This window comes from Sceloporus occidentalis, unplaced genomic scaffold, assembly GCF_023333645.1.
Source record: "Sceloporus occidentalis isolate IW3139 unplaced genomic scaffold, rSceOcc1.0.p SCAF_4, whole genome shotgun sequence".
Classification (NCBI taxonomy): Eukaryota; Metazoa; Chordata; class Lepidosauria; order Squamata; family Phrynosomatidae; genus Sceloporus; species Sceloporus occidentalis.
The window spans coordinates 122,789,603-122,816,868 of record NW_028316984.1 but is presented as its reverse complement, the minus strand read 5'-3'; the positions used below and the strand labels follow the sequence as shown (position 1 = coordinate 122,816,868).

General features: G+C 39.9%; 2 protein-coding genes across 9 annotated transcripts in view; both read right to left on the bottom strand.

Annotated features, from left to right (window-relative positions):
• LOC149314578 (RNA cytidine acetyltransferase) overlaps nucleotides 1-5,714 on the bottom strand; it is a 45,944-nt gene extending 40,230 nt beyond the window's left edge. Inside the window, exons 1-3 of one of the 3 annotated variants that reach the window (XM_089521417.1) lie at nucleotides 5,669-5,714; nucleotides 1,615-1,737; nucleotides 497-588 (exon numbers count right to left, since the gene is read on the bottom strand). In XM_089521417.1, coding sequence (XP_089377543.1) covers nucleotides 497-588; nucleotides 1,615-1,722 — 200 coding nt within the window. In that variant the 5' untranslated portion in view covers nucleotides 1,723-1,737; nucleotides 5,669-5,714. Of the gene's footprint in view, nucleotides 1-496; nucleotides 589-1,614; nucleotides 1,738-3,788; nucleotides 3,946-5,668 lie in introns of those variants that run through there. The other 2 variants (XM_089521418.1, XM_089521419.1) reach the window with 2 other exon arrangements.
• A 9,281-nt stretch (nucleotides 5,715-14,995) lies between these two features.
• The window catches only part of LOC149314577 (caprin-1-like), a 44,749-nt gene continuing 32,478 nt past the window's right edge, over nucleotides 14,996-27,266 (bottom strand). For 3 of the 6 annotated variants that reach the window (XM_089521411.1, XM_089521413.1, XM_089521412.1), the window contains 7 exons: nucleotides 23,306-23,413; nucleotides 22,626-22,775; nucleotides 22,287-22,440; nucleotides 21,553-21,747; nucleotides 20,646-20,746; nucleotides 19,350-19,413; nucleotides 14,996-17,977 (listed from right to left, as the gene is read on the bottom strand). In XM_089521411.1, the coding sequence (XP_089377537.1) occupies nucleotides 17,913-17,977; nucleotides 19,350-19,413; nucleotides 20,646-20,746; nucleotides 21,553-21,747; nucleotides 22,287-22,440; nucleotides 22,626-22,775; nucleotides 23,306-23,413 (837 nt within the window). In that variant the 3' untranslated portion in view covers nucleotides 14,996-17,912. The remainder of the gene's footprint in view (nucleotides 17,978-19,349; nucleotides 19,414-20,645; nucleotides 20,747-21,552; nucleotides 21,748-22,286; nucleotides 22,441-22,625; nucleotides 22,776-23,305; nucleotides 23,414-27,266) is intronic. The other 3 variants (XM_089521415.1, XM_089521414.1, XM_089521416.1) reach the window with 3 other exon arrangements.

Sequence of the window (27,266 nt, the reverse complement as noted above, 5' to 3'; positions counted from 1 at the left end):
ATTAATACAGTGCGCCCATGTTATATGCGGGCGCACTTTATGTGGTCTTGAACGTATGCGCTCAAGCTGTGGGGTGCGCGCGTGACGCAAGGGGCGGTACGTCCCATTCAAACGAATGGGCGCACGTGCCCATGTTGCCCCACGTGCCACCACGCACAAGCCCCATTGTTTCCAATGGGGCTCGAGCATAGGCGGAATTTACCTTACGCGGCGGGGTCCAGAATGGATTCCCCGCGTAAGGCAAGGGCGGACTGTAATATTAAACAAATAGCCTTGGAAAATTCATCAGGAATTTAGAAGCATATGTTAAGATGGAGACAGGTAACTGACAAATGTAACTACATTTTTACACAAGAAAAAATAGTGGCAGTCTTGCTATCAAGATATTAAAAGATAAATAAACCAAACCAACCAGCACTTTAAAACCTGTACCTTTATGACATGACACCTACATTTTAAAAAAAGGGAGGGGGGAGGAGATACCATATGTTTTTACCTGCTGAAGCCCAGTTCTTTCTTGTAACACCATAACACTGATGGTCTAGCCTTCACTGCTGCTTTAGACAACATATGATGGAGTATGACCACCTGTCAAGTGATGAGAAAGAATTCTATGCTAAATAATATTATACCTATTTATTTCATTTACATCCCACTCTTCTCCCATCACAGGATCCCAGGTCAAACAATTAAAAGTAAGTACAAATAAAAACCTGTGAGTATAAAGGTTAAAACTAAACAAATAGTTCTATTAAAATACAACATTATAACAGTTTAAAGTAGGTTTAAAACATAATACAAAATATAAAAGCAGAGCCTATTAAAAGCCCCTTCTGCAACCTGCAGTTAGAGCCAAAGTCCTACTTAAATGAAAAGGTCTTTGCCTGCCAGCAGAAAGAGACCAGAAAGGGGGCCAAAATAAACCCTCCTGAGGGAGGGAATTCCACAATTATATCATCATCATCATCATCATCATCACCACCACCACCACCATCATCACCATCATCACCATGCTCTTCCTCCTCCTCCTGCATTTCCCCCAGTTTGGGACTCAAGAATAATTAAAGCAATTAAACCATAATAGCATTAAAATCAGTTAAAAACACAAACATTAAAAAATAAAAATAAATTCCAGCACATATGCAAGGTCTGTTTCTCCTTTAAAAAAACAGTTCACAAACTCCTGCTGGAATAAAAAGTAGTACCCACCGAGAAGGTTCTCTCCTAATAAAGCATCTTTGAATTCAGATTTTGAGAGCACATGAGAGAATGCAGATGGGGAAGCTGACTCTTCCCCAATTCTGCTGATAAAGGCCATTAAATCACCAGGAAGGTTATGTGACCCCCGAGCATGTTACCAACTTCTTTCTCTTAGTCTCAAAGGTGGTATAAAATCTGTTTGTGTACTGATCCAGACTAACATGGCTATGTTTTTGAATTCTACCAGGAAAGCTTAATTATTGATCCCATTAAATTCCTTCTCTACTCTTTGGTTAAACTGAAAGCTGCCCCCCAATGAGCCTGATATATCGGACTACAACTAGTAGAATTGTCTAACCAGGATGGCTCAGTTCATTATAAAATTAGTTCACACAGTCAGTGGCTACACCTCACCTGATCTTTGCCATGGTCCCCTACTACAATGAAGAGTGTCCTATGCCGCTCAGCCACTCCATTCTCAATCAGTATCCGAATACGATTATCCACTTTCTTGCGCTGCATTTTCACTGGAGGTTCCTGTAGAGATTACAGCAATTCATCTCAAGTATTACTTCAGTTAAGATGGTGTAACAGTTAGTGGTCAAATGGCAAATATTTTCACTGCAGAAATATAGCAGATCAAAATTACCCTCAAACATTTTATCCTAAAGATTCAAAAATTAATTGCATGAATTATGTACTGTTCGACTCCAGAATTTTAACCCCATTCTAGAACATGCCATGCAAGAATCTCCCAAATTGCATTTCATGGTTTCCCAATGGTTTGTTGACTTTTAATTGCTTGTCCTGCTCACCATACAGTAGGAACACAAAAGTTGTGTGATTTGGCCAAGGCCATCCAGTGGGATTCCATGTGATTTGAATCTTGGGCTGCATCTGCACTGCAGAAACAATGCAGTTTGACCCCACTTTTAACTGGCATGGCACCAGAATTCACTGACAGAGCAGGCTAAATGTCTCACAAAACTACAGTTCCCAGAATTCCATAGCACTGAGCCATGGCAGTTAAAGCAGCATTGATTGAGATAATTTCTGCAGTGCAGATGCAGTCTTTGGTGTCCTGCAGAGTTGCAATGCAGCACCCAAACCACTACACTATGCTGGCTGAGGGATTTATTTCCAAGCAAGCTCACACACAGAGGGATCTTGTAGTGCTTCTGAGATGAAATGAAAGAAAGAAACTTGAGCCTCCTTCCTCAGATGTATGGGATGGAGTGGAGAGTCCATAGACAGACCTATATAATCTGGTTGTGTGAGAATGTCAAATGAAATTCAAAACCTTGTGGGTATGGAGATGAGGCGACAAGTTCAGTTTTACTAATGGCTCTGGAGGACAAAGGCAGGAGGAAGGATGTCACCTAAAGCCAAAGAGAGCTGTTGTGTAACTTAGGTCCAAAACAAACTGCAGAAATAATTCAGTTTGAGACCACTTTAACTGCCCTGGATCAATGCTAGGAAACTCTGGGAACTGTAGTTCTGTCAGACATTTAGCCTCCTCTATCAGAGAGCTCTGGTGCCACAATAAAGTACAGTTCCCAGGATTCCCTAGCACTGAGCCAGGGAAGTTAAAGTGGTCTCAAACTGCATTATTTCTGTAGTGTGTTTTGGACCTTAGTGTTTCTGATTTATCATGGGGCTTTCTTGGCAAGTGTCTTCAGAGGGGGCTTGCCACTGCCATCCTCTGAGGCTGAGAGAGTGTGACTTGCTCAAGGTCACCCAGTGGCTTTCCATGGCTGAGCTGCGATTCGAACCTTGGCGTCCAGAGTCACAGTCCAACACTCAAGCCACTGCTACACCATTCTGGCTCTCCTAAGGAAAGCAGATAACTGTATGACTGAGTACTGGGATGTAGTGTGGGAACCAGAGAGGAGATGTGATGGTCAAGGGCACCCTCATGAGGATGCTGGGTTAGAGAGTGTGGAAATACGTGTATGGTGCCAGGAAGCCATTGCCTATGTTCAACTCTCTCTTGGTGAACTGGAGTCTGGGGACAGGGTAACCAGAGGTCCTCCTTTTCCAGGACATGCCCTACATTCTGGGAGCAGAAGCCCAAAATCCCCTTAAAGAGCACAGTCTGGGGACCACTGTCCTAAGGCACAGTTTCCAGACCCTTCACCATTTTAAAAGCAGAACAGAGTGGCACTATAATGACTTCCTTGATCTGGACACTATGCTTCTATTGATGCAGCCTAGGATCGCCTTGGCCTTCGTAGCTGCCGCCATGACGCTGCTGGCTCACGGTCACCTCGTGGCCTGCTTTTCCACACGCGGGGCTCTCCCAAAACTAAACTCCGAAACGCACTGCAGAAATAACCCAGTTTGAGACTGCTCTGACTTCCTTGGCTCGGTGCTAGGGACTCCTGGGAACTGCAGCAGAGCTCTCTCCGACAGGGAAGGGCTGAAGGTCTCCCAAAACTACAGTTCCCAGGATTCCCTAGCATAGAGCCAGGGCAGTTAAAGCGGTTTTAGGACTGTTTCTGCGGTGTGTTTCGGAGCTACCATTCCCAGGATCGCCATAGCACTGAGCAGCGGCAGTTAAAGAGGTTTCAAAGCGGCCTCCTCCATACCTTCCCCAGCCCTGAGCCTCCTCTCCTGGATCCCAGACACGTGTCTGCCGGGTTCCGGGTTCCCACGTGCACCAAACGCCCCTCCTGCCTCCTCGGGGATGACGACGACGACGACGACGGCGAGGGACTCTGACTGCAGGGGAGGATAGGCACCCAGGCCTACGAAGAGCAGGCCTTTCTCACACAGGAAGAGGAGGAGCCCTGGGCCTCATTTGCCTCTGCCAGCCTTTCCCTTCAGCTTCTGAGGCGGCCAAACTCGCTCTGCCCCAAAAGTAACCCAGGCTGCATCCACACTGGAGAAATAACCCGGTTTGGTACTGCTTTAACTCTTTTTGGCTCTTTGCTATGGAATTCTGGGAGCTGGAGTTTGTTGTGGGGCCCAGAGCGGAGCGGAGGTCCCCACAACAAACTCCAACTCCCACAATTCCATAGCAAAGAGCCAGACAAAAAGTTAAAAGCCGTGCCAAACCGGGTTATTTCTCCAGTGTGGATGCCACTGCTTGCCAGTGTTGCCAACAAGCCTGGAAGATAATTCCCCAGACTCACCAAATACTCAGCCAAAACCCCCGAAAAGTCCCTGTAATCTTAATATGGCAATAAAACGTAGCCCTAATTGAATAAAAATAATTGGGACTTCTTTCAACTCTCAAAATTACCATCAAAACCAACCAAAGAATCTTCCAGTCCTTCTAATACTTTTAAGATGTTTATTTTGACATGAAGGGGTCCAGGATGCTTTGTGCCAAATAGAAACGTGTTCGGCTGCAACCCCACGGTTGCAGAAATAATCCAGTTTGACACCCTTTTAATTGCCATGGCTCAGTGCTAGGGAACCCTGGGAAGTGTAGTTTTGTGAGACATTGAGCCTTCTTTATCAAAAAGAGCTCTGGTGCCACAACAAACTACAATTCCCAGGATTCCCTATCACTGAGCCAGGAGAGTTAAAGCGGTCACAAACTGGATTATTTCTGCAGTGTTTTGGACCTTCGTTATTAAAAATGCTCAAGGTCCAATCCATACTGCAGAAATAATCCAGTTTGAGACCGCTTTAACTGCCCTGGCTCAGTGCTAGGGAACTCTGGGAATTGTAGTTTTGTGAGAAAGAGCTCTGGTGCCACAATGAACTACAGTTCCCATGCATCTGAGGAAATACGCTTAAGTCTAGGAAAGACTCATGCTGCCAATTTTTCTTTCAGTGAGACTCAAAGGTGCTGCAAGATCTATCTCTCTATCATCATCACCATTATTATCATTATTAAATCCAAATGCAGCTGAAGAACTGGACTTAAACTGGCAACACTGATATCCTGTAGACTCATTCTCTGGGGCTGGGATCTGGAAGTGTGGAGGCAATTCCCTTGTCAAACCAGGGAATCCTGGGAATTGTAGTTTGTTGTGACATGTTGAGACACTGCTTTTACTAGCCAGGGCTCCATGCATGAAATTCTGGGCTTGGTGGTTTGTTGTGCCCAGAATCCCATCATCGCAGGGAGCCTTGCAGTTAGAAGCAGTGCCAAACTGGATTATTTCTGCAGTATGGATGGCAATGGAAAAGGGAACGGAAAGAGAGCCACAAAACAAAATTCTGGGAAGACAGGGCAGCAGGGGTGCCAACTGACCAGGTGCTCTGCCCATGCTCAGAGGCATATTTAATCACTAACACACACACTCTCAGGGACATCACATTCACATCACACAACCCAAATGGTCCACCTCACAGTACAACAACGACCCTGAGAGGTAGGCTTGGGGCACTCTGCCCAAGCTCAGGAATTCAGAAATTCAAATGTCCCTCTCAGGCAGACACAGAAGTCCACAACATCAAGCCATGATACCATGATCAAGTATTGCCTTTGTGTGCCTTAAAACTTATGTCTTACTTGGAAATCCAAGGCAATTGGGATTAAGCCAGCCAAGATCCCTCACTCCCTGCCTCCCTCCAGCACTTTTGCCCCTGGAGCCTGAGAATGCCTGGGGGGGGGGGGCAATCACTGTCCTCTCTCTGATTGGCTGAACTATTCCTCCAAACAGTTGGGGTTGGTTGGGCTTGCTCTGTCCTGGCTCTCATTAGAGGGAGTCATTAGAGAGAGAGAGAGAGAGATTTTTTTCTCCAGCCCTCTTGGCTGAAAACTGTTACACTCCAGCAGTCTGGAGTTGAAATGGGCCAAAGTCGCCGAAAAGGCACTGAAAAAGAGCCAGGCGCGAAAATCACACGAAAAGCTCTGAAAAGTCCCCGTTTTCGCGTGAAAGTCGCGAAATTGGCAACACTGCAGAGAGCGCGCTTCCTGAGGGCGGGGGCGGTGACCACTCTCCAGTCCTCTCTCTGATTGGCTGAAAACTGTGAGTGTGTGACACTCCAAAGGGTTGGTTGCTCTGTAGCCTCTCTCTCAGAGTCAGGGCTGGAGCTGAAATGGGCAAAAGTCACCAAAAATGCACTGAGATAGAGCCAGGCACCAAAATCACATGAAAAGCTCTGAAAAGTCCCCGTTTTCGTGTGAAAGTCATCACGGTGCTGGGGAATCCTGGGAACTGTAGTTTTATTGTGGCACCAGAGCTCTCTCTGACAGAGAAGGCTCAATGTCTCACAAAACTACACTTCCCAGGATTCTCCAGCAGCACTGAAAAGCACCAAAGGGGCCTCTCAAACTGGGTTGTTTCTGCAGTGTGTTTTGGGCCTCTCGGTCCCCTAAAAGTCTTACAACGCTGAGGCCCTGTTGTTGTTGTTGTTGCTGTTGTTGTTGTGAGGATATACTAAAACAAATGACCATACTTGCCCATAGGGAAACCATACTTGCTCATAGGGAATCATTGGGGAATACTTGACCATAGGGAAACCATACTTGCCCATAGAGAATCATTAGGGAACACTATTTGCCCATAGAGAAGCATAGGGGAAATTAGGGAAACCTACAGGAATACTTGCCCATAGGGAAACATAGGGTAAGTATTCAATGGAGGGCCAAATATACTAAAACAACTGGCAGTACTTGCCCATAGGGAAACTATACTTGCCAATAGAGAATCATTAGGGAATACTTGCCTATAGGGAAACATAGGGCAAGTATTCAATGGAGGACCTAATACCCTAAAACAAATGGCAGTACTTGCCCATAGGGAAACTACTTGCCCATACAGAATCATTGGGGAATACTTGCCCATAGGGAAACATTCAATACTTGCCCATAGGGAAAAAATAGGGCAAGAATTCAATGGAGGGCCTAATGTACTAAAACAAATGACAGTACTTGCCCATAGGGAAGCCATACTTTCACATAGGGAATCATTGGAGAATACTTGCCCACAGACAATCATTGGCAAATGCTTGCCCATAGGGAAACATAGGGCAAGGATTAAATGGAAGGCCTAATATACTAAAACAAATGACAATACTTGCCCATAGGGAAACCATATTTGCCGACAGAGAAACCATACTTGCCCATAGGGAAACACTGAATACTTGTCCTATGTTTCCCTATGGGCACGTATTCTCCAATGATTCCCTGTGGGCAAGTATGGTTTCCCTATGGGCAAGCCTTGTCATTTGTTTTAGTATGTCCCGTTGTTGTGTACCATTGAGTCGTTTCTGACTTATGGCGACCCTATCGTGTGGTTTTCATGGCCAGATTTCTCCACAGGGGTTTTGAAGTGTCCTTCTTCTGAGGCTGAGAGAGTGTGACTTACCCAGATGTCCTAACTGCAAAGGAGGGTACTGCAAAGGGCATACAAGAAAAAATGGAGGGCCTTTTGTGTTTTTAAAAAAAAAACAAAAAAACACTCCGTGTTTCTTAGTTATGCTTAAAATGGAGGACATTTTGGAATTCCTCCTGGAGAGGAGGTGGAAATGGAGGGCATCTTCGGGAAAAGGAGGACACTCCTTTTCCCGAATATCCTCTGGATTTGGCTTTCTATGGCTGAGCAGAGATTCAAACCCTGGTCTCCAGAGTCATAGTCCAACACTACAAGTCCTATATTTACACAGAAATGTTCACAACTGAGGCACCTCTGCACTGTAGAATAATGCAATTCGGCTCCCTTTTCAGTGCTGGAGCTCCAGCCTATGGAATCCCAGGATTTGTAGTTTTACAAGGTTTTCAGCCTCTGTCAAAGAGTGCTGGGGTGGCCTCAGAAAAGTACAAATCACAGGATTCTGTAGGATGGAGCCCTGGCAAATGAAGAGGTGTCAAACTGCAAATAAACTGCAGCGTGTATCCAGATAAATGTAAGAAACAGGATGTTCCTTATGTCCTCCTTTTCCAGGACATATTCTACATTTCAACTTTCCATCCAGGAGAGAATTCCCAAATATTCTCTGTTTTGAGCATAGCTAAGAAGCATGAATCTACATTATCATGAGTGTTTCTAGCTTTTATTTGGACATGTCCTACATTTTTCTTGAATGTCTGACATTTTGTCATGCCTTGTCCTCTTTTGATAATGTCCTATATTTGTCTTGAATATCATACACTTTACAGTGGCGTTTATCAAACATGTGTTGTCCTTTTTTGCAGTTAGGACATCTATCTGGACACCCTGCATTGGGCTGCAGTCTATCAAGAGAACTGGACACACGTAATCCTATAGCAAGTACACTTCCATACCGCTTATCAGTGAACTAGCATTCCCTAAGTACTTAAAATGTGTAACCCTAAGCATGTTTATGGAATTGGACGGTAATAGGAGTTAATAATTTGTACAGCATGTTTTGGTTGTTTGAAATACTGCCCAAACATTATACCAAATCCTTTCAATAATAATAATGATAACGAGATGTGCTGTCATAGTTATCATTAAAATACTATGGGGAGGCTGGTAGTAAGCTCACAAGTGAAATTTGTTGCTTTGCTCTTTACTTTCTACTGTACTTTTTTCTACTATATTTTTTTAAAAAACATACCTGCAAAATAAAGATATATGGCTCACAAAACCTTATTGCCAGAGTTTTTCTGGGTTTTTCGGGCTATGAGGCTGTGTTCTAGAAGAGTTTATTCCTGACGTTTTGCCAGCAGCTGTGGCTGGCATTTTCAGAGAATGCTGGCATGGAAGAAAGTGGGGTGTATACACACACACACACACACACACACACACCTCTCTCCATGCCAGCATTCTCTGAAAATGAAACAATAAAACACTATATGATAACTTGGGCACAAGATATCGGCAGGCCAATAATGTTAGATGATTGGGAGAAAAATTGGAACAAAAGAATAAAATATACACTCTGTGTTGATATAAAGGAGAACTACTATAAAATGCAATATAAATGGTACCTCACACCAGAGAAAATATGTAAGATAAACAAAGAGCAGAGGCTAGAGTGTTGGAACTGTAAAGAAAATGTAGGATCATTCAAACACATGTGGTGGGATTGTGAGAGAGCAAAAAAATTCTGGAAACAAATACATCTGGAAATCGAGAAAATATTAAATATTAAAATAAAGAAGGATATATTGTTATTTTTGTTGGGAATAATAGCAGACGAGCATATTGAAAGACAGTATGGGAAACTGATATTCTATTTGATAATTGCGGCAAGAATGGTCTTCGCAAGGAAATGGAAATGTAAAGAAAACCCAACAGTGGAGGAATGGTACGACAAGATTTACGATATGATGATTGTGGATAAATTGACATGTTTACTTAGGAATGATTTTGCTAATAGAGCGGAAGAGCAATGGGAACCAATTATGAAATATTTATCAGAGAAGGGGAAAAAATGAAATCTGCTCAAGATGTGTATGATGTATTTAGGATTGTTAAGAAGATGCTAAAGTGCTAAGGAAAAAAGATGTTATGAATATACTGGTAATTGTAAAAGTAAAATAATGTTAAGAACTCAATAAAAGTTACTAAGATAATAGTACACTAAGGAAAGATATCAAAAGTATAAACAATACTATTTATATACTTACACATTTAAGAAAGACATAGAAGATTTAATTAAAAGAAAAGTAAGTAACTTTTGTAAAGAAATATAAGAATAAGTAAAGGAAAGTCATAATATGTGAAATATTATAAATATTCAGCTTAAAGGACGGGAAGGTCATGTTTTAAATGTGTATGGTTGTGTATGGTCCTTTTTTCCTATTTTTCTCTTTATTTTTTGATTTAGTTCAGTTTTTTGTGTGTATACTTTAGTATAAGTTATTAGGCATTATGTATAGTGTAATATAGAATGTGTTGTGTTGAGGTTATTTTTATTTTTATTTTTATTTTATTTTATTTTTTTTTTGAATTTTGCTCTCTCTTGTTTTTATGTTTAATTTGTATGAGAGTTAATGGTGTTTTGTGTTGTAAATAATTGTATTTGATTTTAATAATAAAATTTAATTAAAAAAAAATACTATGGGGAGGCTGGTAGTAAGCTCACAAGTGAAATTTGTTGCTTTGCTCTTTACTTTCTACTGTACTTTTTTCTACTATATTTTTTTAAAAAACATACCTGCAAAATAAAGATATATGGCTCACAAAACCTTATTGCCAGAGTTTTTCTGGGTTTTTCGGGCTATGAGGCTGTGTTCTAGAAGAGTTTATTCCTGACGTTTTGCCAGCAGCTGTGGCTGGCATCTTCAGAGAATGCTGGCATGGAAGAAAGTGGGGTGTATACACACACACACACACACACACACACACCTCTCTCCATGCCAGCATTCTCTGAAGATGCCAGCCACAGCTGCTGGCGAAACATCAGGAATAAACTCTTCTAGAACACAGCCTCATAGCCCCAATCCCCCCAGACATAACTATGGATGCTGGGTGTGAAAGCCTTTGACTTCACCATATGGCCTGTTTTTAATTATTTTAATCACAGGCTAGACATCACTATATTTCAGAGCCGTTCATGTGTACCCATTTTGGAGCACTTAAGTGTATGGAACTACCTATGTTTGCATTTTTAATTTATACCCTCTTCTCCATCACCAACGTGTTCAGAAGGACATCTCTAGTCTTCTGTGGATGGATGATCCATCAATTGTCAAATATTCTACTTTTAAACTATTATCATGATTTGCGTTCTGTCATTCTGTATATAACTCCTCCAAAGTATTGATCCATATGATACAGAAGAATAGGTTTCAATCAATTTAAATATATGCTCAATAATAGACTTTATAGAATACGTTCAGTCATCCAATTTATTTGCTTTGGAGTATGCCTTCCTTACTTCCACAAGATTGACACTGCAAATTGCAAATACAGATTTTACTCCTAACTGGTAAAAACAATTGAAGGTCAGCCAGATTAGAGCCCATTTAATATATGAAGGTTCCTTTCAACTGTTTCTGTTCAGAGCAAAGCTCACTAACTCCTTTCTGGTAGAGCAAATAGTTGCCTTTCCTGTTCCATTAGGATGTAAATGAATGTGCTTCATTTTAGTAAACCTCCTTCCTCATAAGGGACAATAAGCAGCCATGATGATTCTAATTATCCACACATTTTCCTTGTCTTTGTTTAAAAACCAAAACCAAAAGATTTTTGCTTTAAAAAGAGAACCATGGTCTCCAAAGTTCACACAGAGATACTTGTACATTTAAATCGTGCTCTATACAGTACTCCACTACTACTTAAAGTGGTAGTCCCTGGACCAGTACCTGTTGCCTGAGCCACTGGGGTCCTGGCAAATGCTGGTCTCTGGCAATTTCTTGGGAAAGAAATAATGGGCACAAATATAGTGCCCATTCCAGATGCATTTGGATGTGTGTGTGGAGTAATTACCCCCCCCCCCAATGATGTACCCCAAAAAGCCCTGCTAGAGGCGACCTGGCTACACCCGTTTTGGCATACTTTAAGGTTTGTATTAGATGCAGCAAGAGCAAGAATGCAGATAGGAGGAAGGAAAATTAATAATCTAAGATATACAGATGACACCATACTAGCGGAAAACATCAGAGACTTGGAACAATTACTAATGAAGGTCAAGGAAGAAAGTACAAAGTCAGGCTTGATGTTGCAGAAAATGAAAACAGAACAACCATGCAGAATCTACATAAATTCTACCTAGACAACAAGGAAACTGAAATAAAGATTCCTCATACCTGGGATCAAACATTGATCAGAACGGAGACTACAGCCAAGAAATAAGACCAGGAATGGAAAGGGCAGCAATGAAAGAGAAGATCCTAGAGTAAAGCTATTCAACTGAGCACTAAAGTTAGAATAATCCAGGCCACTGTATTCCCCATCACCATGTCTGGATGTGATAGCTGGACAGTGAAGAAAGCAGATAAAAAGAAAATAAACGCATTTGAGATGTGGTGCTGGAGAAGTGTTGAGAATATCATGGACAGCCAAAAAGATAAACAAATGGGTCCTAGAACAAATAAACTGTGAACTCGCTCTGGAAGCAAAGATGACAAAAAGGCTGTTGTACTTTGGTCATCTCATGAGAAGGCACAAAAGGAATCTAGGAAATGTAGAAGGCAGTGGAGAGGACTACATGCCAGATGGATAGACTCAATCAAGGTGGTCATGGGCATTCGTTTGCAAGACTCAAGCAGAGAAGTGGATGGGGGATTTGGCAATGTCTCATCCACAGAGTTGCGAAAGGTTGAGGTCGACTCAAGGGCAGTTAACAACCAACCTTAGAAGCAGAATCTTAGAATTGGGAGGGGCCTCATGGGCCATCAAGTCCCCTTTGCTTGTTCAAAGCAGAATCTCCATCTAAATAAACCTCATCTCCCAAATTATTTTTTAAAAGTCTTGTGTCGCACTGTATTTTTCCATGTGTGGAATTCCTGTAGTTGTCTTCAGCTGAGATGACAGCTTACTTGTAATATATCATACAGCAACCAGTTGCAACAAAACTTCTAAAAACCGTGAAAACAAGATTAATGTAGCATTTCCTCATAGGAAGTTTATGGCTAAGATACCAAAATCTTACCCCTATTGACATTTTCACACACTCAGCATCACATAACCTGGCTTAAATATGCAAAATGGGTGAAACACACCAAGCCTCTATGATAGTACCTAAAGTAGGGTGCAAAATGAACTATTCTGGAGAAATTCAATTGAAGAATGTATGTCTTCATCGGCTGTGGAATTATGGCAACCCCACCAGTTTAACAGTTTTCTTAGGCAAGGAATATTCAGAGGTGGCTTTGCCAGTCCTTTCTTCTGAAATATAGTTTACAACATCTGGTATTTGTTGGCAATTACCATCCAGGTATTAACCAGGGCTGATCCTGCATAGCTTCCAAGCTGAGACTGTATGTGATGCCTTTAGGCCATCTAGTAGTATTCTTGGTAAAGCTATCGCTGCTGGCAATATCCACATAAAAACAAATCTCCCAGTAATTTATTCTTAAGATTTTTCTTTGAATTAAAAAAAAAACATTGAAGATATATGTGGCAGGAACAGGCTAAAAATCCAACATGCATACTAAGGAATACCCTGGAAATATACACATTTAATTTTAATGCAACTGTTTGAAATCTGCTCTTCCAAATTCACCAGGAAGCAGTTGAAGGGTATGTGTGAACATGCAGACTGAGGTTGGCTGACCAAAAGGTAGGCAATTTTGATATGTATATTTGCTCCATGTCCCTAGGGTTATGTATGGACTTGTGTCTGGTGGAATATAGGATGCCTATCAGTTCTAGAAATGTAGCATAGCAAGGCATGGCATAGCCTGGCATGTGATCTGCCTAGGGGACAATTGCTATGGCTTCAAGTTATACTGTGTGAGCGGTCTATCCAGCTCTTCACAACTACACAACTTTGCTTGAAGACCTCAGTATACCAAAGTGAGAGCCATTTCAATACTAGGCAAAGTACTTTTGCCAGCATAATAAATGCAGCACTAAACTGGAACAATAGAAGGCAATGCTTTACCTCACTGATCTGTAACCAACAGCAGACTACAACTGTACTGGCACTAATTCCAGTTTCTGAATCAGATTTAAATTACCATGGTTTAAAATTCAGTGTTTACATAGGTATGAATAACAGTAAGGTCAATTAAATGCTATTATAATATTAAATATAGTCATCCCTCCATATTTGCAGCTTTGATATTTGTGGATTTGATTAGTGTGTTCTCTGTAAGAATATCTAGGTTCTCCAGTGCAACGTCATGGTAAATGTTAACTAAAAGTTGCACTGAAAGACCAAGAGATTCCTAGAGAGAATTATCTACTAGTCATTTGTAGCTCCTCCAGTGCAGTTCTATGGTCAGTGTCTGTTGGACGTTGATCACAGAGTTGCAGTGGAGGACCTGTTTTTGTAATTTGCAGTTCTTTCATATTCACGGGGGTCTTGTGCCCCTAACCCTAGTGAATATGGAGGGACAAGTGTAATATCCATAAGGATATCTCACTATTTTACATATAATGTTACTACTGTAGGGACGCATCTCAATTGTATAGGATAAAATAGTTTTAAAAATGAAGCTTGAATGTTAATTGAAATTGCCATTAAAATAGCTGCAATAAGTTTGTATAGCAAGAGAGAAATTTCAACTGCACATGAAAGATGGGTTTTTAGTAGTTATTACATTTTAAGTGTCAAAAGAATGCTGCACTTACCCAACACACATTATAGCACCTGAAGGATGCCACCTATGATATTTTAATATAGAGAATTAAGAAAGGTAGTGTAATTTAGGTTGCAGTGATTTTAAAAAAATCTTCGTATGTTGGATTCTGAATATCAGAATATATTTATATTAAAAAGGAACCAGCTCAAGAAATCCTGTTCCTTTAAAAAACAGACACTATTATACACCAAAGTGGTCAGACAATTCTGTGCAATTCTGATCTACAGAATATTTTATACACAAGCTTTAAATCTACTTTGCTTTAAATCACTCTTAGGCCCTGTACAGACTGGTACTTTATGCTGGCCTGTTGGCAGTCAGGATGCAGGATCCTGGCAGTGGATGCCATGACTCTGCCCCCAGGGCATCATGATGCTGTGCGCTGTTCCAGATGGCACGCTGCATCATGGCACGATGCTGGCTGAAGGGGCACCACACAGCCACGCTCCGCGGCTATGGCACCCTTCTGAGGCTGGATTGGGGCTGCGGCATGTGGTTGCTGCAGCCTCGATCCAGCCAGGAAACGGGCATTTGCATGCCGCCCCTTATGGACTGTTTGTACAGCCCCTCAATATGCAAAATGTAATATCTCCATTTGTTTCAGTATCTATTTTGTTTTCTTCTGTTTTGAACACCACTCAGATACAGGAAGAGCAACAGAAAGGACACAAAGATGCTTTACAGCTTTACTTAGGAAATTATAAAAGATATAGATATGAAACAAAATGATGAAAGCTGAACTGTGAATTTCTGTTGATAACATAATGCAACTACAAAATGGGCAACACAAAAACTTTCTTTCACAATATACAATAACCAGTATATAAACTCATTACTGTAGATCAGGGATGGGGGACTTATGTGCTCCAGATACTGGACTGTAACTCCCAACCACCACTGTCTATACTGAGTATGATTGAATTTACAGCCCAGCATCTGGATGACATTTTCTCAACCAATTGCTATACAGAGTTTTGTAAGGACTGTTGGTTTAGTTTCAGATAGGTATTTGACCAATTTCTTTACTTTTTAAATATAAATTAGAGTTACAGTCTGGAAACCCTCAAGCACTTAAAATTTTTCATAACTACAGCATGCTATTTTTATAAATAATAATAATAAATAAAAGTTTTTTTTTTTTGACTGGCAGTCAGTTCTTTTTCAGAGTGTTGCCTGAATTGTGACTTTTTAAAACCATCACTCATCACATACTATTAAACATTTCTCCAAACTCTTAACAATGGGTGAGAATTTCCAGTTTGAAATACTCATTTAAGCTGTTGCACAAAGGGAAAGATTTCAATACCACTAGCACTGGTTGCTAAGTAAATTATTTCATGTTGATCATTTGGGGAGAACAATTATTTCATATTTAGGAAAACAGAGCCAAATTGGACTGACACAATAATCTTCAAACCAATTATCTCCAATTTTATCTGTTAATTTCACCCTAATACTATAGGATTTTGTGCCACTGGAGAAATTCAGAGTTTGAGAATCTGAATGTTTTTTCAGCGTTAAAGAAAGCAAGGGTTTCAGTTCTTTAGAGCAACACATAAAGGCCTTGAAAGCTAAAGGATAAAATTAGAAGAAATCACAGCTCAAGCAGAAGTTTAACAGTATTTCTAACCATTCAAAAGGTAGGCTACATTTTGTTGTGCTGCTGTTCCTCTAAACCACAGGCAGGAGAGACATTATGTAGTAAGCAAACAGATAAGTTATTTGCATTATTTTAAGCATGGTAGATTCTCTTGATCATAAATTAAATTACCCTGGTGTATATATTCTTTTTTTAAAAAGCACGTACCTATTCCTGCCTGCTTGATTTCTAATTAAGAGAAACCGTATTATCATTTTACTTAGCAACTACAGCATAGGGCATGCTCAAAATAAAAATTCACATTAGTTCTCATGATGAAAGCTGAAGATTCTCTCCTTTACAGATGGATCGTGCAAATTTTCAGAACCTGATTTGCTAAACTGAGATTAAAAATAATCAACTCTTTAATCCCACTTCTTTTAAACATATTCACCAAGCAGAAACAATACTGCTTTGCGTAAGAGGACCACCACTCTGATACAGCAAGGGCAATGTGCATACAAAAGAAGGATTTTCTAAAAACGTTCCTAATTCAGAAACTCTTGTCCAGAATGTTCAAAGGGTCAAACTATATCCAGCATTTGTGCCATGCTGACAGTACCAACTGCTACCTAAAGAATTCTTGTATGTAGCCCCAAGAAGATGGACAGAACTGTCAGCATTAACCATGTTCAGCTGAAGCCAGGGAAAGGGGAGAAAGAGCAACTGCACCTCCTCAATGGTTATCTTCTTTCTCACTCAGTTTGAATTTCTCTGAGCACCCATAATAGTGAAGTCCAAGGAACGCATGCCAAGTTTCTATCTGCATTAGCCAGTGTAGATGTGTTAAAGAATACAGCCTTTTTTTTAATAAACATGTTTTATTTATTTTGCTTAGATCTGTAACTGCTGGCTGTAATTTCCCTTAAAAGGGGAAACCAATTCAAACATGTACTGGTGCTTTTCAAAAGAGAGCAATTTAAAAGGTCAGCGGCGGCAGCGGCAGCAGCAAAAGGAGGAGGAGGAGGAAATTAAAATTGCTTAAAACCTTTAGGCTGCAGAAGAAAAAAAATGACCAAAAGTAATATGAATATTAATTCCCATCAGTACCAGCATCAATTATTTAGGTGACAATACAACAAGATCAAGTATTAGTGACAGGCAATGAACGAGTCATAAGGAAAGATAGAGAACACCAGTCCTTACAAATGCCATTGCTATCCAAGAAATGTGTTTGAGAGAGCTTGTTTAACACTTCACATTGAAAACACAAGTGGCCAGCCAGATCACATCCTCTATTTCTTAACAGAAAAATTTAAAGTGCCAATCAAAGCCTAATTTTGGGTTTACACAATATCAACAATTACATGAAATAATTAGTGTACCCCTTTGCAACAGCAGTTCAGACCTAATAGGAAAATGCTGTAACAAGGGGTGCGTGTAAGCTGTTCATCAGCTTATTATTTATTTAGAGGAGTATAAGCATAGATTATGCATTGTAAAATGATCAGTGCTTCAGTCTAATAGAAAAAGCAGAAATGTAGCTGTTCTGTTAAACCACACTTTACTTCTTCCATCTTCCTTTCTGTGAAAGTCTGAACATACCAATTGTCTGAATAAAACATTTAGGGTTTTATAAATTTCTTTATCCAAATTTGCTGCAGCGCTATATAATGTCAATGGAATCAGTCAAGTTGTTAGCTATGGAGTCTGACGTCACCCTGACACTGCCATTTTTGCTTTTAATCAGAGCTAGGGTAAAAATTCTGGATCTCATGTGCAAGGCTCAAGATGATACTTAGGACAGAACATGCAGAGTAAACGCCGTTTCTTTCGATATTCCGGAAATATAAAGCTGACAACTGTAGTCTTGTCTTTTATGGGCAATGAAAATAATCCCTTTACTATGAATTTCCTATAAAGGGGAAGAAAGAGATAACTCTTCTGGTAACATGTATGGTACACTGGCCAGTGTGTTTTTGGCGTTTAAATGTAATCCTGTGAGTTAGATTAATTCACTTGCTGAGCATTCATTTGAGGCATCCCTCTGTTGGGTCTTGGGGGCCCTCCACGACCTAGAAAATAAAAATAGCATTTTATTTTTGGATCAAGTGAGATCCTTGAAATTCAGAATGGCTCTTTCTCTCTCGTGTGGCTTCCTACTAGGCTTGTCTAAGGCCTAGAGATTTGATACATGTTTACTCAGTAGAGGAGGAAGAGTATGAATGTGTACAAATACATGATTTGCATCAGTCTCAACTTTTTTCCTTCTACAAATGGCTGAGCAGTTCACTGCCCATAAGCTGTACTTTCAATGATACTAGACTAAAACTACAAAATATGTATAACTGGAAGTATGATTCTGTGTACATGTTTTAGTATTTTTAAAGGTCTAGTACAGAAATTGTTGCTGGGTAGGTTTCAGAGAAAGAGCAATGTCTCATCAGAAAAACATCCAGCAGTGTTTCCATGTCTTAGACTACAAACGTTTATCTTATGTTCAATATATTTTTGATTGGTATTTACATAACTAAGCCTGCACTAGATTAAATCTGAATGTAGATATTTTTACCTGCCTCACTAAGATTTTTTTACATCACTTTTAGTTAATTCGCAAAGAAATTAAATAGCATTGATCCATTCAAGGGCAGAAACAATGCCTTGCACAGATTCATTCCCATTAGACAAAACAGAGCCCTTCCCTACACACCATGCATGAACTCTATTTGCAGAGACAGGATAAGAAGATACCACTGGGAAGAGAAAGTCTCTATGCGCCTTCAGTGTCTCCATCCAACTTCCTCCTGTGTTGCTTGTGCTTATTTTAGCAAAGGAAAGGGTGAAGAAAGGGGCGTGACTTTATTCTGACATTTTGTGGGATGATTTCTTGTACAAGTACTGCATCTGCACTTGACTGGACCAGACTGTTTTGCCTACTTTGCCATTACGCTATTTTCTGTGAACAACTATAATGCAATAGAACAGAATAAAATCAAAAATCTGAAAATAATACATGAAAAAATTATTATCTGTTAAGATAATTCTATTCACCCTGTTTATAAAAATATAGTCCATTTTAACCACACACAGCTGAAGACAGAAGAGCAGGCTACAAATAATGCAAGATCTTTATTGAAATTCAAGGAGCAATAGCAAAAAAATCCCAAGATGCAGACACAATTAGAGATATAAAAGCATAAAGGCCTAGCAAAACATTTTTCACATCTCAGACAACTGGGTAAGCTTATATTTTCAAGTAATAAAAAGCAATTTAGTAAATCTTAAATGTAGAGTTTAGAAGTGAAATTTAAGAATACATAATTAAATAGCCAAACTGATTAACAACCTTCAATAGAAGTCTACAACAATTAACACACATTTGAACCAAGATATCCTAAAGTCTGTATCCCACAGATTCATATCAGAAATGAATCACTTGAATATTACCTCGAGGGGCTCCTCGAGGACCACTTTGCCCAGAGCCACGCTTGAAATTCTGTTGGTATCCATCCTGGAATTTAAAAAGAACCAAATGGAGGAAATGATTTTTGCCATTTTTTTAAAAAAAGGGACACAATTTTACTATGTCACTGTATATCATGGGACTTGAGTGTCCATGTACTTTGGTATCCACAGGGGATCTTGGAACCAAACCCAAGCAGATACTAAACCTTAAAATTGGACTGCACAGCATTTAAAAGCTCAACCCTCCTCAGTTTGAAAAAAGACTGATGGCACACAAGTATTTCTGCCTGTCACAAAAACAGAGCAGGGATGGGGCCATCCTGGCTTCTCCAGGGAGGAAGTCTGGGAGCAGCCATTGAGAAGGCCCTCTCCCTTGTCCCCTTCAAGCAAGCCTGAGAGAGTGGTGGGACAGAGAGCAGGGCCTGTCCAGATGATCCTAGAGCTCTAATAGGCTCATAGAGAGAGAGAGAGATACAGTCCTTCAAATAAACTGGAGCCAAACCTTATAATGGCTTTAAAGGTCAAAACCAGCAATTTGAATTGTGCCTGTAAATAGACCTGCAGCCAATGGAGTTGTCTGCTTCCTGTAGCAAGCTCCAGTTAATAACTTGGCAGCAGTTCTTTGGACAAATGGAAGTTTCTGAGCACTTTTCAAAGGGAGGCCCATGTACAGCACATTATGGTAATACAAGACATGTACCAATGTGGCTAAATCTGACTTCTCCAGAAACAGTGTGCAGTTGGTGCATCAGCTTTAACTGTGCAAAACCACTCCTGGTCACTACTGAAACCTGCAACTCCAGGCTCACAGCTGAATCCAGGAGTACCCCCCCCCCCCCAAATTGCAAACCTATATTTTCAGGGGGAGTGTAGCCCCATCTAACACAGGCTGAATCCCTATCCCCAGATCTCTCTTTTAACTGACCAGGAACACCTCTGTCTTGTCTGGATTAAGCTTCAATTTGTTGGCCCTCATCCAGTCCATTACAGCTGACAGGCAACAGTTTAGCACAGGAACAGCTTCCTCAGAATTAGGTGGAAAGGAGTGATAAAACTGGGTATCATCAGGATATTGGTAACATCTGTAGTAATTGCTTATTTAAACACATTTTGAAAAAGGAAACTCTCAGAACATGTTTGAATTTGATTACTATAGGGAAGCCCTTTCATCTGTCGGGGATGCTTTGATTTGGATTTCCTGCATGGCAGGGGGTTGGACTGGATGGCCCTTGCGGTCTCTTCCAACTCTATGATTCTATGAAAGTTTAATCAACTTACCCGCTGGTAGTTGGAATAGTCCCGAGGAGCATTAAATTGTGCCTGTGTGTAACCACTGTTTGGATTGTTGGAAAATGAAGGGCGGTAGCCATCATACCCTCCTAAAAATTAGGAGAAACACCTTACTGAGAAGTATTACTTTTATGAAAGATGTATGTATACATTTAGAATTATATGGCAATATTCAAGTTAAGGGGGGAAAGTATTCTGCATTAGAGAAATCAGACTATATGTCATCTAGCAAATTGAGAAAATAACATGGGGCAGGAAGAACAGGTTGTCTCCAGCTAGTAGGTTTTTTTTTCTATACATGGCAACAGCCCTCAGAAATACTAGATCATCCTGATGCAATATTAAATAGACATAAAGACCTATGTCAACTTAACCTTTCAGATACAAAATTCATGGATGTTTAAACCGCATCTTGGCTCTTGTGTGCCATTTTGTTTCTTCAGTATAGTTCAAGATTTCACATTGCATATATCAAGGCATTTATAAATCATATTTTAAAGTGATTTAATAAATGCAGGGACCAAAATTAGAAATCCCAATAAATGTCATAATTTGAGTAAGTGAAATAACTTGCTTTTGCAAGCCAAGGAAGCAACAAATCCTGAAAAAAGATGCAGCCATTTAGTATGTTATAAATGGGAATATAGATGCATACCATATTATATTATGTCTCCATGAAAACAGCTCCTATGTTAGTTCCTTCTCAAAGCTTGCTGCTTTGCACTTTTAATTCATTATGTATTCTAAACAGCAGTGCAAATGCAGCAAGCTTAGACAACTCTATACTACATGTCATTAAAAAAAAAAGCATGCCACTATAATGCTTAAGCATCTGGACATTTTGCATTTCTGAAAAACATTCAGAATTAGTCTTAAAAGGTTTTTAAGTTTTTACCTCTAAACCCATTGGCTGGTCCCCTGTATCCATTCATTAAGCCTCGAGTGCCGCGTGATCCACCACGAGACACTCCCCGGCTGTTATAATAAGGCTGACTGTTACGTGGGAACCCAGTATTCTGTTGTGGAGGCTGTTGGTGGTTACCTGCCACTTGATGGGACTGGTCCGGGGAACCATGGTAGGTGCCAACCACTAAAATGGAAAAGAAGAAAACCAAGAAAGTGCAAAAAGTTTGAACTTAAGACTCCAGTCTCCTAAAGTCTCAAATAATATCAAGCTAACTCACCAATGTACTCTGCTTAAGAGCCACCAAGTAGGACAGTAATGTTAACCTACCCAAAGAAAGATTATTTGCAGAATTAAATCGAACATGGCAGTCTGCATCCCAAAAAAATGTCCTCTAAGTGTCTGCATAGATCATAAGGTTCAGTTTCAGTGTAACTGATTTAATTTGCTAGTTCTTCTGTTAACGATTTTTCTTTGGGAGGCAGACTGTTATTTCAGTTATATAAAAATACTATGGTAAGCGAAGGCAGAAAAATTAACATATGATCTGTATCTAACAAGAGTGTTCTCCGTTGTAAATCTCTACAAATAGAGTGAAACAGCTTCTCCTCATCAAACATGTCCAAAACATCAAGAATGTCAAACTGTGGTTTGTTTATCTCAGCTAGAATTGTTGAAAGCTTGTTTTTAGAATGAACTACTGGGATTCCATCTCTCAAGTTTACCTGTCTGAAGCTGCTGTTCTTGCTGAAGTTCTGATTGTTCTACTTGGTGAGGCTGATTGGAGAAAGTCTGACTGTAACTGGCCTGGTACTGATTTTGTTGTTTTAGGGTTTCTGGCTCATTGACAGGAGGAACAGGTGCATTCATGTTAAATACCTGTAACAAAAGTAAATAAAACTTAAGCACTCAGTACTTTCATTAAATTGTTACCAAATACTCTTCTAGAACTCATGCACATTGCCAACATGCAACTTATCAATAGCACTCATGCCATAACTGCCTATTATTCACTTTGTTATCTATAATGAACAGTCAAATAAACAGATTTATTTAGTACTCACTGTCTGCATGGACTGGAATGGAGCTGCGTTAACATTGATTCCACTGCTATGCAAAGGTTTGCTAGAGGCAGCCTGAAATACCTGAGGCTGAGATGCAGCTGGTAGTGGTGATGAAGTTGGTGTTTGATCTGCGTTTAGAGTTATTGAAGCCTGACAAATAAATTTCAATCTGATGTTAGCAAGCCATAAATCATTATGTGACAGTCTACTATGAAAAAGAGGTAATTACCAACCAAGTGTACCTAATGCAAGGATAAGCTGTATGCTCCCCATTTACCTAACACTGGTTATACTGCTCTAAACAATCAGGGAGAAGGAATCCAGCACTTTGTACTGACACCATGCCTGAAATGAATGTGGAAAATAAGTGCTTGTGCAAATCATACTAAATCTGCAATGTTCCTCCTCCCTATTAAAAAAGTTGTACCTGGCAAGTTATCCCTCTGATTAGATGGACAGACACACTTATTTAAACTATCATAGAAATGATCTCTAATAAAAAGCTTTTTTTTTTATTTTAGAAGACACAAACACGATTAGGCACACACATCAGCTGGAAAAATGCCCAAAACGTGATACCTAAAATTGATTTCTACATTCTTTAGAGGGCTGCTCTTGTTATATATGCAGGAATGCAGCACATTTTCCCTTCCCAAGCAAAATTAAGTCTCATAACTTGCCTGAATCTGGTCTGATTCTTTCTGAGGCCGCTGCTCTGTTGAATGAGAAGGCTGATACAGGGACTGGGATGCTGTATATCCCTCACTTGTGGAAGAAACCAAGGGGACCTGTCAAAGTTTTAAAGTTTAGCAGAAACTCCTGCCAGGGCCTTTGGGCAACTCCTTGCCATAAGTCTTTGAGCTTTTACTTATATCTGTGATAGAAACATTCTTCTACATTAATTCATCATGTTTAGAAACATTAAGATGTATTCATTTGTCCCAATAAATAAGCACTACTCTAGCAAAAAGTTGCATTTCATACCAGCTTTCATCAAAGCCAGATGAACTTACTTTTTTTTCATTTTCTAGTAACAGCAGGCTTATATACAGTTTCTTCTTATAATACAGGATTGGGATTGGGATTTGTATAGGGTCAGAGGAACAACCATATCCAGCAATAACAAGAATAATGTTGTAAGAGCTGGACAAATTGACTTTATATGCACAATTTGTCAGGCATGTGAGATTTTTCTTCATTTCCCGCAAGTGGACTGGGAAAAATGTTTGCATAGCAGATGAGGTCCAATTCCAGCCCCCAAAATATGAAGGGAGTTCAAAGGGGTTACAGCCAAGGCAAACTGATTTAAGGGACAAGTTGTTATATAAATGAGCTAACAGATAGATCACAGTCAGGGCATTTAGTCTACTGATTAGGTTTATTGAATCTACATAGGATGAGAATCAGAAAATTTCCATGTTACTAGTGTGATACAAAAGTTTAGCCCCCCCCCCCCCCCCGCCCAAGATAAACAAAGGAAGGGCATGGATTGAGAGTCAAAAATCAGAGATATTTAGTGAAAATCCCTAATTTAATCTATTAGATTAAAAGGTGTTAGGCAAACAGTTTACTGTTTAGCAGAACTGGCTGCAAGGAGATAATGGGTGTACCAAGAAACCAGGATTTTCTGAAGATTTGGGAAGAGTAAAGGAAAATCCATGTCACTAGTGTCACATATACAAATGTGATTTTATATGGCTGTGTTAGAGAATGTTGCACATCATTCATCACAGAAGTAGGTTGAAGGGAGAATGGAATGCTGTGTTCAGCAGACAGGCAAGAGGAACATCTAATACAGTGGAGCCTTGCCTTATGTGGGGGATCCGTTCCGGACCCCTCTGCGTAAGGCAAATCCCGCGTAAGCTCGAGCCCCATTCAATAGAATGGGGCTTGTGCTCACGGCGGCACGGCACGCGCAGCAGCCACTCATTCCATTCACTTAATGGCGACACAACTTCCACATAAACAGGAAGCCGCGTATGGAGCGGGCGCACTGTACTTGCATTACTATAGAATGCCGTCATTAAACAGTCTGTCACGTGACACACCATCCACACAGTTATGATTCAAACCTAAACATCAATTCATGCAGGAAGTGGTGTCAAAAGATGCAAAATCTTTAAAAGCTTTGCCCATTTTTCAAAATTACCCAGTACAGGCATATTTCAGTCAATGAAACATTTGGTAGAGAAGTTCCCTTTTATAAAGGGTCATTGGCACCCACTTTGGTGAAGAGAAGAAACGGCTGGCACCATCCACCAGACTTGAATCAGCTGTCCACATATAATACCAGATCCTACAGAAGATTTAGCTTTTTAAGTTCCTAACAAAAGGTTCCCAGGAACTACACTTTATTTACATCTTAGAGCACAGTTCGCAGATTTCATTATCTGAGGAATAACTGCATTATAAAGAACTATGTAACATCTAAGGCAATGCAGTGAAGTCAATGGACCTAAGGATATTGTAATATAGGATTATCCCATGGATGTAGCTAAAACGAACAAGATTCAGAACTGCAATACATAAAAGTGTGTGCTAACATTATCCCCATTAGCTGTTTAGGTTTAAGCCCTTGCACACCATTAGATTTCAAAGTATCAGTCTACTCTCAGAGGTTTCCATAATTCTTTAACATTCTAGCTGGACTTATGATCAAGTTGAAAATTACTCTCAATTTAATATAAGGAAATAGATGTTATAGGCAATGTGTTCCTAAAACATAGTTTAATACAAAAAACTCCTTACACTACTTTTTTTAAAACAGAAAAACTGTCAGGATTCATTGTGACATGTGACTGAGGAAAATATATACAGGGGTTTGGTTCCAAGATCCCCTGTGGATAACAAAATCCGTGGATGCTGAAGTCCCATTAAATATAATGACATAGCAAAATGGTGTCCCTTATACAAAATGGAAAATCAAGGTTTGATATTTGAAATTTATACTTTTTTTGAACATTTTCAAACCTTGGATGCTTGAATCTGTGTATAAAAACACCCATGTATAAGAAGGGCCGACTGTAGCTTAATCAGGCTATTAGGAAACCTTCGTGGAGAAAATGAAACAGAAACCTAAGGATGCCTAGGTGAAGCACTAGGCTCACAATACATGACCGGGGGGGGGGGGGGGGTTTCCAACAGCTTAATAGCATTTTTAATTAATCAAAAAAGACACAACAAACAAGAATCCAAGGTGCCGAATTTAACTGTGGTAACTTCTCAAGATAAAAGCAATTTAGGGCAAGAGTAATCCTCCATGGTAAAATTTAGTTCTGGAATCCAATATAACCTTATAATATATTTTTGTAAAAAATTTTTTTGCATACAGTGAGAAATGGTGTAATGAAACAACAATGTAATTATAACAAGCAAAATGTTATATTTTACTCCATACTCATATCTGAGAAGTAGCTAGGCATTTTAATGGGCCCCAAATACCTTATGTTCAGTAGTTTCACTTTTCTCCACTTGCTACAGTAGTGATAAATTGAACCCTGATATCTTAAGCTTAATTAATTAAATGGATTTTAAAAAATAAAAATCAAAGATCAGAGGACAACTGAAGCCATGATTATTTGAACAATATATGTCAAATAATATACCATATATACTAGACTATAAGTCAAGAAATTTATTCCCAAAAATTGACCCTAAAATTTTGGGTAGACTTATATAAGGATCAATATACATCAGTAGTGCTTAGAAAGGTTAGCAAGCCAATTCCTTCCCCCTCTAGTCTGTTTTGCAAGCCTTTGCTTCCTATCAGAAAATCTCCCCACTTAAACCCACTTGCTTCTTTCTTTGCTCCGTTTTGCAAGCCCTGGCTTCCTAAGGAAAAACCTCTCCATTTAAATCTACTTGTTTTTCTCTCTGCTCCGTTTTGCAAGCCCTGGCTTCCTATGGAAAAACCTCTCCATTTAAATCCACTTGCTTCTCTCTCTGCTCCATTTTGCAAGCCCTGGCTTCCTATGGAAAAACTCTCCATTTAAATCCACTTGCTTCTCTCTCTGCTCCATTTTGCAAGCCCTGGCTTCCTATTAAATATATATATATATTTCCATTTAAATCCACTTGCTTCTCTCTCTGGTCCCTTTTGCAAGACCTTGCTTCCTATGGAAAAACTCTCCATTTAAATCCACTTGCTTCTCTCTCTGGTCCCTTTTGCAAGATCTTGCTTCCTATGGAAACAACTCTCCATTTAAATCCACTTGCTTCCTTTCTCAATCTGATGTGAAAATCTCTCCTCCAGCACCTGGGAATTGGTTGGGAGAGGTTGGGAGGAGGAGGGACGGAAGTGGCACTTCCCTCTTTCCATCCTTCCTTATAGCCCCCTAAATTTTACCCTAGACTTATCCATGGGTCATATCAAAATCCAGGATTTTAATCCTGAAACCTTCCCTTGACTTATACATGAGGTCGACTTGTACACAAGTATATAAGGTAGTTCAGGTTTTCTAAGAAAATGTTCACAAACATTTCCAGCTGCTGCAAGTGTCAAAAGCAGCCACTTTCTTTCCAGCAACAGGCATTAAAACAAATATGTATAATTGTCAGAACAGGCAACTATGGTCAAATGGAGGTTTCCTCAGTAGATGAAGGGGATTGAGAAGCAATGTTCTCTAGTTTGGTTTTCTTTCT